Here is a 10,310-nt window from a genome sequence, read left to right as displayed (position 1 = left end):
CAAAGATCAAAGTAACCTCAAAGTTTCAAGCAACAATGTTGCCCCGTGTATGGTGGCCTTTAGAAGTATTCACCCCCAAACAAAATGGCTGCCATGACTTTTGCAGCCTTGCTATTACAATTGATCCTAGCTGCATTGTACCTTGAACACCACATCTGTCATACTCAATTTAATGGAACATACATGTACTTATGAAGAACTATGGGCAAACAATTAATATTCATAAGATACAGCGTTTCTGAAAAAAATAGAGAATTCTCCCTTTGTGATTTCTTTGAAATGCCCTGTATATAGCACAGGGTCTTTGGCCTAATTTTTGAACAACTTAACAATCCACTGTAGATCCATTATCACTGACAAGAAGCTGCATGAACACTATTCCAAAATCCTGTGTGAAACCCTGAACTGATAACTTAAGAATAAGCAGATTCTACTTATCACTTTATTAGTACAATTAATATTATCTTTATTTATAATTTTTAGTATTACACCAAATTTGATTGATGCATCAGTTCCTCCAGTAGCTGCTTCATCCTCTACTGGTACTTCCTCTATGGTTGTTGTTGATCATACAAAACCAGTTACTTCTGTACAAATACGATTAGCAGATGGACAAAGGTATACGTGTATAATCTACACTACATGTATATGTACAGTATACATGTACTAATACACATTGATTCATTTTACTTTATTTTCAGATTAGTTGGCAAATTCAATCACACTCACACTGTTGCTGATATCAGGCAGTTCATTACAGAGTATCCTCATACTATATTACATGTGCATGTACATGTACATTAGAACTGATTATTTATGTTCTTGGATACTTTTATAATTAACATGTTATTGCATGTGTATGTGTGTTAGTGTATGATAGTGGTGGTCTGATAATGATACATGTATATTTATGTTTTGTATCAAAATTGAGCTTGGGAATAAGTATATGTACACCATATATAAGGGATTGGGAAAAGTTACAAAAGTGTGGAATTTTCTTCTAGCTATTATTGACAAGGCTGGTGTTTTTAAAAGCTCAAAAAATTTTAATTGGAGTCTGCCTTCTAGTCACTCAAATTAGTATCCCATTGCTGTAATATAATTTTGTTGTGAAACTGTTTTCATTCACGTTCACTAGTGTATGTGTAGTTATTGTCCTTAATTTGAATTTTAGTTCACATCCTGAAATGAAGAATAAAAATTTTGTTCTCCTCACAACATTTCCTAATAGAACACTAAGTGAAGTCTCACTCTCTCTAGCTGAAGCAAATCTACTTAATGCTGTTGTGGTCCAAAGGTTCACTTAATTATAAACTATTACTCAACTTTAAACTTATTATTATTACCATTATTATTAAAACAAAGTTAATTTCTAATGTTCTTGATTAAGTGTTGCAGTTAGTAGTTTTTTCCTAACTAGAACAATAATAAGTGTTACATTAGGTACTCAACACTTAAATGTGATGAAGATAGAGTTAATGAGGATCATTTTTTGTAGTGTTAATGTCTTTAAATATAAAGTATCAATCTTTTAGTACAATTATCATTACACTTATTAGAAGTCTTGTGTCTCACAAGTGGCCTGTCAATGAGATGGATATGCATGACTAACGGGTTGAAAAAGGGCCTCCTCACAGGATGGCCCTTTACACTACTAGACACGTACCACATGTATACACATACTAGGGTAGATCTAATGATTTAAATTGCTGTACTGCATGTATCTAATGGGGCAAACGCATGATTTGACTATTAGTTGTATAAAAATAAAAACTTTAAAATTGAAAGAATTAACATAAATATGAAACAATAACGATTATTATTAATTATTTTATGTATAATAATAATAAATAAAGGGGAAAGAGAAGGAAGTGTATGTAAGTAAAAACAGAAAAATAAGTAATAATAATAATAAAATAACAAACTTGATTGTTATTGTGTAGGTAATCGCTTTACTTCAGTAGCAACATTGTCCCCAAATCCTCAAGTGCTCAGTTCTATCAGCTTTTCCCTTGTAGCAGTACCAGTCTTTAACCAGTGAATTATCATGTCTTTACGGGATACATCTATTTGATAGAAACTTTTAAAATGAATTAACTTTAATTCTTCATTTTTCATTCCAAGATATAATCCTAGAGTCTCCCATTCGTTGACTATCTTATTGATAGCTTGCAGTATAACAGGAGCATGAGACTCATCTGTAAATACACACATTATTAATAATAATACTAACATTATTACTAACTTAATACTGAGCCTTCTGGTAAAAGATTGTCAATAGGAACAACTGACAGAGCAACCGGATCAAAAGATAATAAATAGAATAGAAATAAACATACAAAAGTAGCAACATAAATGCTAAAAAACTTAACTAATAACCAGCAAACTTTGTCTCTCATCAGTTAATGCAATGGGTTGAAAATCTCTCAATACTGCACCTGATCTCATGAGGGTTTCTCTTGTGTGTATGATACTTTGATAGGATGAGGATTCCTATTAGTCTCACATCTTCTGTGCTTCTGGTGAAAATATGTCACAGCAGATATTGCTAGTGTCTTCTCATCGTAGGCTAATGCAGCAGCACTGGCTGATAAACCCTCTAGGATCACTGAACAAAAAACAGAGCAATCTTTGTAGTTTCTAGTAAAGTATATACTTTCATAAATTTATATTCATCAACAAATATGACAGACCCAAATAGATCCTCAGAGTAAAACTCGACAGCATGTCAAAGCTGCTTTGGAAAGAATGGAGACTTACTGTCAATAAATAAGCAAGGCCTCTCCTCTCAACTTAACAAAGAAACAATCAATGTTCAAAACAAACTCTAAAATAAAAATCAAAAAAGAGAAAGAGATGAAACAATACACACATATACACTGTCAGTGTATTACCTGTAGCCTAGTTTACTGTTGAATGAGACTAGTGGGTCGCAGGTTTTAGTGAAGGCCTCTTTCTGTTTTTGGTGAAAAACAATTGGTAGAAAATAACGAGGTTGACCAGTAGAGGAAGTAATAAAAGAGATCAAGCAAAGGTACTTTAGTAAGCAAAGTAGTTTGGATTTTGAGAACATGCAGATTAGAAATGAAAGTCAGTCCAATTAAGATTATCCAGTAGGGACTCATCAAAAACTTTGTCTCTTTTTAGCTCAAGTTGAGTATCGGGAGACGAACTGACTTCATCAGGTAATAACTGCTGTATATCATCCACAAATGATAGTCTGACAATATCAGAGAGAAATTCTACTACAAACTGAAGATTAATGAAGACAACATGATGGAGGATACTGGAGTAGTAGATGCAGAGAGTGAATGAATCAAGATACACATGTATTGTCATTAGCAGCTAAAATATACCATGTATGTGAAAATTTTCAAGGGGGTAAATTTTCACAAATTTCACAAAACAGGAGTCATTCGTGAAATTAAAACACACGAAAATTAATTTTAAATCTCCACTTTATTACAACATGGTGGTACTTTAAAATAATTCGTGAAAATTTGGCCTCGCAAAATTTTGCAAATTTATATCATTTGCAAGAATTTATTCCCTGAAAATTTCCACGTAGAGGGTAATCAAAGAATTATTCACAGCCTAGTTTGTAAATGTACACTCATGAGTACAGGCTTGTTCAATTTAGCCTATTATCATCAAAACCTGCTCAGGATTTATCACTTTCGATCCTCCAGTTTATCATACATACATGCACAAAAACAGAAGAGTAGTTACTTAGATCATTTTTGTACTGCACTGTACTACACAGTATATAACATTACAAAATAAAATACATTACCTCAATGTACTCTTAAGATGGTCGCAGTATCACTATGGCCTTCTTGTTTAGCCCAACCAAAAGCAGTCTTACCAACCTATCAAGGTATGTAATAATGTAAATGTAATACTCTTGGTGTAGTAGAAGAGAAGGAGTGTGACAGTGAAACACCCACACTTTAAACTAATTAGATTTTTTCCCACTACATATATCTTTGTCTAGCGGATACCGTATAGCGGGATTTATTGACAAGTTAAAAATTTGACGAAAACAGTAAATTTCCCCACTTGGCAAGTTTTAATTTGATGAATAGAGCCCTTTGTGTACATGTGGCACAAAGTACAAAATTTTTGACAGCTATAAAATTTGACGTTTTATTTCAAACCATCAACTCGTCAAAATAAAACCACCGTCAATAAATCCTGCTATACAGTGTACTATTTTAAAAACAAAATGGCGACTACTAGTCTGCTAGACTTAAAAGAACATCCATCACTGTGGCCTCTATAGTATCTCCAGATTGACTAGTTACATGTAGTATTTAGTCATCAAATGCTACCTGTAGCTAACACTGGCTACTTTGTGGTGAGGCTAAAATTGACTACTGTGGCTGCAAGCAATACATAATAAGCAAGTAATTTGTGCACTATCTGCAATCAGGTTCCAATTAAAGCAGCAATGAGCCTGGAGACTAGGTAAATAACAGCAATAACTTACTGTGTGATGACTAGTCTACATGTAGTTGTGCTTTATGAAGCTAGTTGCCAGTGGAATCACAACCATACTATCTGCACCAAGCTAACAAAGGTAAAAATAAGCCTTTTCTCTTTCCAGTTTACTTCTATCTCACCAGAGATAGCACATGTACCTGTACATGTATCTCTGCTCTCTTCTAAAATAGTACTTGTAGATGTATATCTGCTAGACAGAGATAGCAGCAAAAAAATTAAAAAAAGTATGAGCGTTTCACACTCCTTTTCTACTGGACTACACTCATCATGGACTACTGCCGCAGTAGGTAAGTGATATACATGTACATATACATGTACAATGTACATGTAATTACATCAATTTGAGTGGGTGGATCACACTATATACATGTACATGTACATGCATGCTTAGCATAACTACATTCTAAGTACATGTATGTCTTCCACACCAAAGAAAATTTCAATGTCCACTGGCCTCTTGTAAGTACATGTACAACATGTATATCTGACAATAAGTATACTAATATACATGTAACAGCAACAAGTATTGTACTAAGTAAAAATCATAATTATTTTTGTGTTTCAAAATTTTTGAGAAGTTCCAAAAAAAATAAAATTTCACTTTTCTACACGTCTTACTGTTTAATTGATATTAAATTTTATTAGGGCATAAAAATTCCCGGCTATACTGTAATTGGTAATATAAAATAATTATTAATTCTTTACTAAACATGCTTTCCATCAAAGTGATACAGTACAGTACATTAAGCTATACATGTACATGTACACACACTATATGAGATACACATGTATACAGCACCTGCGGTTACTTTGATATACCAGCTCAAAAGGATATACTGTACATGTACATGTAAAATCACTATTGGAATATAATTAATGATCATACTTACAATAGAAGAGACAGCAATATATGCTCCTTTTTGAAGGTGCACTGTCACTACCTGTGTGCTTCCAAAATAAGCAGCTAAAGTGAGAGGAGTTTCTTCAGCCTACATGTACATTGTACATGTACATGTATAAAGGATAAAGACACTCACACACTATATTCATTAGTCAAGTGGCATATCATCTTGTGAACTGTAGTAGCTATAGGTAATGCAATAATTATAATGTTAATGTTTTAAACACAAAGTTACCTGTAAAAAATTAATTAAAAAAATAGACTTGGATGTGTAAGATAAATGAAAATTTATTAATTCTTATACAGAAACACAAAAAGCTTCAATCACACTTGAGGTCAGGTCATCAAAGCATGCATGTACAGAAGTATGGACCACTAACAAGAGGCTTACATGCACCTTTATTTATAAAATTCTGTCTAATTCTCTCTCATTTGAGACAGTTTTTTTAAGCTGTATATGTACTCACACCATATCTTAATCCTACATGTAGATCAACCACTGAAACCAAAAATGCTAAAAAATTACATCTTTACATGTACATTACTACATTACATGTACATGTACATGTACAACTCACATCATCTCTAGACTCAATATGAGCACCATTCTCCAATAACCACTAGATAGCATCAATCTTATCATTGGAAGCTGCTCCATGTAATGGAGTCCATACAGTTACTCTATGAAAAAGAAATACAACAAATAAAGTACATATACATGTACATACAAAAGTCAATTTTATTACACCATTATTACACTGTTCTTGTCTACCATTGGCAAATCCTTGTGAATGAGATACATGATATTCATTGACTTGTTAATGATAATCACTTTATACTGTAAATCAAAAAATTATTTTGGCTGCCATGATGGAGGTATATATACATGCACTTTGTACAGTATTCAATGGGGAAGAGGTCATATTTAACTTTTTTTTCAGCAGAACAACGGAGATGGATCCAGAGAGAAAAGATTCCAACCTTAATCTCCATTTCTGTACCACTGCAAAAACTAGAAGCCTCTAACTAACGTGGAAAAGCACATAAGGCAGATTTTAGCCCAAGATGGCAGCCAAGAAATTATTTTGCTTTTTATGGTATCCCAATGAATACATATATCATTAATCTAGTTCTGGTGGATAATTTGAATTTTAAAGTATTTTCAACATAATTATGTGCAAATATTTATAATTCAATGACTGAATATTATACATTTGACAGTACCTGCATAAAATTTAGCTACAGTTTCTTGCAAGTAGTAAAGGACAATCTAATAGCTAGAACAGACTTCTCTTTTAGTCAAATTTACTCACTACCAATGATAAAATGTGCAATGGCAGGTCTTGTGTGATTTGATCTTATAGTTAAGTATAGAATATATCCTATGTATCATATCTTCTTGGTCTCTATCAGTAATATGAGACCCTCATCCCTTGATACTTCCCTTGGGAAGATATTTTGAGACTCGGGTCTCATTTACATGTTGTACTGATATAGACCATGAAGGTATGGCATATACATGTACATTACATACATGTACACATAACTACTACATGTATGTATTTTATACCTAACATTGTTATGCTGTGTAGAAATGTATAAAAGACATTGCTTCCTGATAAAGTGCATGTCTACCATAAATAAACCCTCAGAATCATATCAATGATGCCTATAAGTAAGCTAATGCAATAAAGATAATAAGGACTGATCCTAGCATAAACACACACCACCAGAAAGAAGGGACTGTGAGTCTCATCAATAGGATACTGTGTTTGAGGAAAATACAATGTAAATGTACAGTATTCCCTTATAAAAATGGCTATACTCCCAATTAACGCCCATATGTACAAATATCGATAATAAATGCCCATGCTTGCCAGATGCCTATGCCATATACCCACTCTGCCCATGTGGTTACTGGCACACACTACAGGCAACATACATGTAGCAGATATATAGTACACTGCAGCTGAGAAGGAAGCTCATAGAAGAATACTCTTTAGCAAAGAATTTATCCTCGTATACATGTACATGTACATGTTGTAAAACCTATTTCATATAAACACCCAGCAAAAGGGTCTCTAAAGAATAGATGCCTAGATGCTTCAATGAGGAAATACGGCAATTACACAATATTAATTAATAAACTGATTTATAACTAAACTACATGCAGGTACATGTACCTTTACATTATACAAGTCATATATGTACCAATAGACTGTATTTCCTTAAATAAAAGTAGTGTTGTTCTAGTATTTTGGTACTAGAACTAAAATTAATACCAGTACCACTTTTTACATTTTAGTTCTAGTGCAAATACTAGAACTGGACTAGAACTAAAAATTTTTCACCCATTGTACTAGAACTAAAACTAAAACTAAAACATTTAATGTCTGAGTAGTGGAGCTAAAACTAAAACGTTGATAAACTGAGTACCAGAACTATATAACTAGAACTAAAACGAATAAATACAAAGTACTAGAACTATACCTAGAATAGATACAAAGAACTAGAACTAGAACTAGAGCTAAAATGAAAAGAAAGAACTAGAACTAGAGATCTTAATTTGAGGTGACATGTGTAATGAAAACATATAAATAGAAACAATAGTACAAATACATGCAGATAGTGTATATGTGCACGTGGCCATAGATCTATGTGATGAGGTGGTGCTGTGACTGCTGTGTTCTCTTACTCTGCTGTCTACACTGACCTTACTGCTCTTGCGTTACTATCAATCTCTCACTTCACATAAGTAGATTTGTGTAACTAGACTATTCTGTACAGCAACCATACTAAAAACTAGAACTAATATAGATACCATGCATGTACTAAAGCTAGAACTAAAATACTAGAGTTATTGTACGAAAACTGAAACTAAAACTAAAAGTATTAGAGCTTTTGTACTAGAACTGGAACTAAAAATAAAATTATTATAGCCACTGTACTAGAACTGGAACTAGAACTAAAATTATTATGGCTAATGTACTAGAACTGGAACTATAGAACTAAAATTATTAGAGCTACTGTACTAAAACTAAAACTAGAACTAAAATTATTAGAGCTACTGTACTAAAACTAAAACTAGAACTAAAATTATTAGAGCTACTGTACTAAAACTAAAACTAGAACTAAAATTATTAGAGCTACTGTACTAAAACTAAAACTAGAACTAAAATTATTCGAGCTACTGCACTAGAACTATAACTAGAACTAAAATTACTGTGCTAGAACTAGAACTAATATTATTAGAATTATTATGCTAGAACTAGAACTAAAATAAGACATTTAAACTAGAACAATACTAAATAAAAGCCCAGGCGTAAATGGTATTTGGATCTCGAAAAAATACCATATAGCTAGAAATTTCTGTGGCCCAAAATTTTTGCAAATTTTGCGAATTTGAACAAAATTGCTAAAATTAAATCCTCAAAAAAAGGTAAATTAAAAGGTGTGGCTCGCCGCACCTTTTCTCAGTGTAATTATAGTGAAGCACATGGCGTGTTCTTGGCACTATTCCAGTACAATTTGTACAGCTTAAATCTAAAAATTGTCTCAAATGAGAGAGAATTAGACAGAATTTCATAAATAAAGGTGCATGTAAGCCTTTTGTGAGTGGCCCATACTTCTCTACATGTATGCTTTGATGACCTGACCTCAAGTGTGACTAAAGCTTTTTTGTGTTTCTAATAAATTTTCATTACTCATCCAAGTCTATTTTTTTAATTAATTTTTTCAGGTGACTTTGTGTTCAACACATTAACATTATTATTATGGTATTAGCTACTGCAGTTCACAAGATGATATGACACTTGACTGATGAGTATTTCTCTATGATTCTGACAGAAAATTCTTGAGTTATGACCCTTTCAAAATATTAGCCATTTCTGAAAAATACCATTGGCTATATCAACCATCAATTACATGATGAACACTTAGCTGATCATTCATAGTCACTATTATTAATTATTATTAAAAATAAACATAACAGGAAACTAACACTATAAGCAACACTACAAATAATTATAGTAAGCAGCACTAATTAATAGCAGTATTACGTATAAATTATCCCCTCAGCTAACTTTGTTTAGTTATTTTTAAAATCAGTAGTAACTGTTTCTTGTGTTGAAGAAGAAATTAAAACTTTTGGTTTTATCTTGCAGTCTTCTCCAGTCATAGCATTTTTTCTATTATCAGTATCATACACTTTATGCTTGGACAGGAACAATACAATGAAGACACGAGGGGCAAACAAGCACAGCAACACTGCCATGGCACTCATCTGAATGGTGAATGATACCACAGCAGTTTGAAACTTGTCAGCTGTATTAAGATAAGTAAAGATAAATGCTATCCACATTAGACCAAGAGAAAACGTGGAAAATGCAACGTATTTCGATTCGTTAAAGTTTTGTGGGAATCTTATTGTTAAGATGGCAAGTGCATTGCTAGCAATAAGGAGAATACTGTAATAGACCATGAGGATAGCAATCATTGCTGTATGGGGACTATTGCACTGGATTACAAGTGATGGAAAGTCGTTTTGATTCTCTTCGTTATTTACAATACTCTTCTTGACTTTTGGATAAGAGGCAACCAATGATATCAGCACCAGGATCATCTGTATACCCACCAGTATAAATGTGAATAATATTTGATATTTGGGAGAAATAAACTTTGGTCTCTTAGTCACTGTTTTCTGCATAAATATACGAGATATCCTCACTAGTTTCACGAGCAGTGCACTTAGGATTATTGAGAAACAGAACCACAGTCCAGCCCTCTGAAGTGTACACACGACTATTGATGGTTTAATGAGATAGATTACAGTTACCACAAAGCACAGTGTTATTCCAATCAATATAAATATCATTTGTTCTCTCCCTGAAGACTTGATAATTGGTCT

At 32.8% G+C, this 10,310-nt stretch overlaps 2 protein-coding genes and 1 long non-coding RNA gene across 4 annotated transcripts in view; 1 reads left to right on the top strand and 2 right to left on the bottom strand.

The window, feature by feature from the left end:
- Window positions 1-1,416, top strand: part of LOC100639955 (NSFL1 cofactor p47-like) — a 6,927-nt gene extending 5,511 nt beyond the window's left edge. Inside the window, exons 6-8 of the mRNA XM_020000255.1 lie at window positions 484-618; window positions 702-761; window positions 1,175-1,416. Of these exons, the coding sequence (XP_019855814.1) occupies window positions 484-618; window positions 702-761; window positions 1,175-1,307 (328 nt within the window). The 3' untranslated portion in view covers window positions 1,308-1,416. The remainder of the gene's footprint in view (window positions 1-483; window positions 619-701; window positions 762-1,174) is intronic.
- Window positions 1,417-1,762: 346 nt separating this feature from the next.
- Window positions 1,763-6,788, bottom strand: LOC109584501 (uncharacterized). Of its 2 annotated transcripts, none has more exons than XR_002186045.1 (8): window positions 5,983-6,788; window positions 5,541-5,885; window positions 5,394-5,492; window positions 3,794-3,869; window positions 2,895-3,252; window positions 2,694-2,827; window positions 2,246-2,640; window positions 1,763-2,198 (listed from the first exon to the last, which is right to left on the bottom strand). It is a non-coding gene; the product is annotated as an uncharacterized LOC109584501 (long non-coding RNA). The 2 variants fall into 2 exon arrangements; XR_002186044.1 differs by having other exon boundaries at window positions 5,541-5,589.
- Window positions 6,789-9,398: 2,610 nt separating this feature from the next.
- LOC109584495 (probable metabotropic glutamate receptor mgl-1) lies at window positions 9,399-10,300 on the bottom strand. Its single transcript, XM_020000260.1, has one exon. It carries the CDS (start codon window positions 10,275-10,277, stop codon window positions 9,492-9,494), a length of 786 nt encoding a protein of 261 aa, XP_019855819.1. The 5' UTR covers window positions 10,278-10,300; the 3' UTR covers window positions 9,399-9,491.
- Window positions 10,301-10,310: the final 10 nt, after the last annotated feature.

Source organism: Amphimedon queenslandica, unplaced genomic scaffold (assembly GCF_000090795.2).
Source record: "Amphimedon queenslandica unplaced genomic scaffold, v1.1 AMPQUscaffold_13204, whole genome shotgun sequence".
In the NCBI taxonomy this organism is placed as follows: Eukaryota; Metazoa; Porifera; class Demospongiae; order Haplosclerida; family Niphatidae; genus Amphimedon; species Amphimedon queenslandica.
This window is presented reverse-complemented; position numbering and strand designations above follow the sequence as displayed.

Excerpts from the sequence above, each read along its gene's own strand:
- LOC109584495 (XM_020000260.1), bottom strand. The coding sequence starts at position 10,277 with ATGATATTTATATTGATTGGAATAACACTGTGCTTTGTGGTAACTGTA.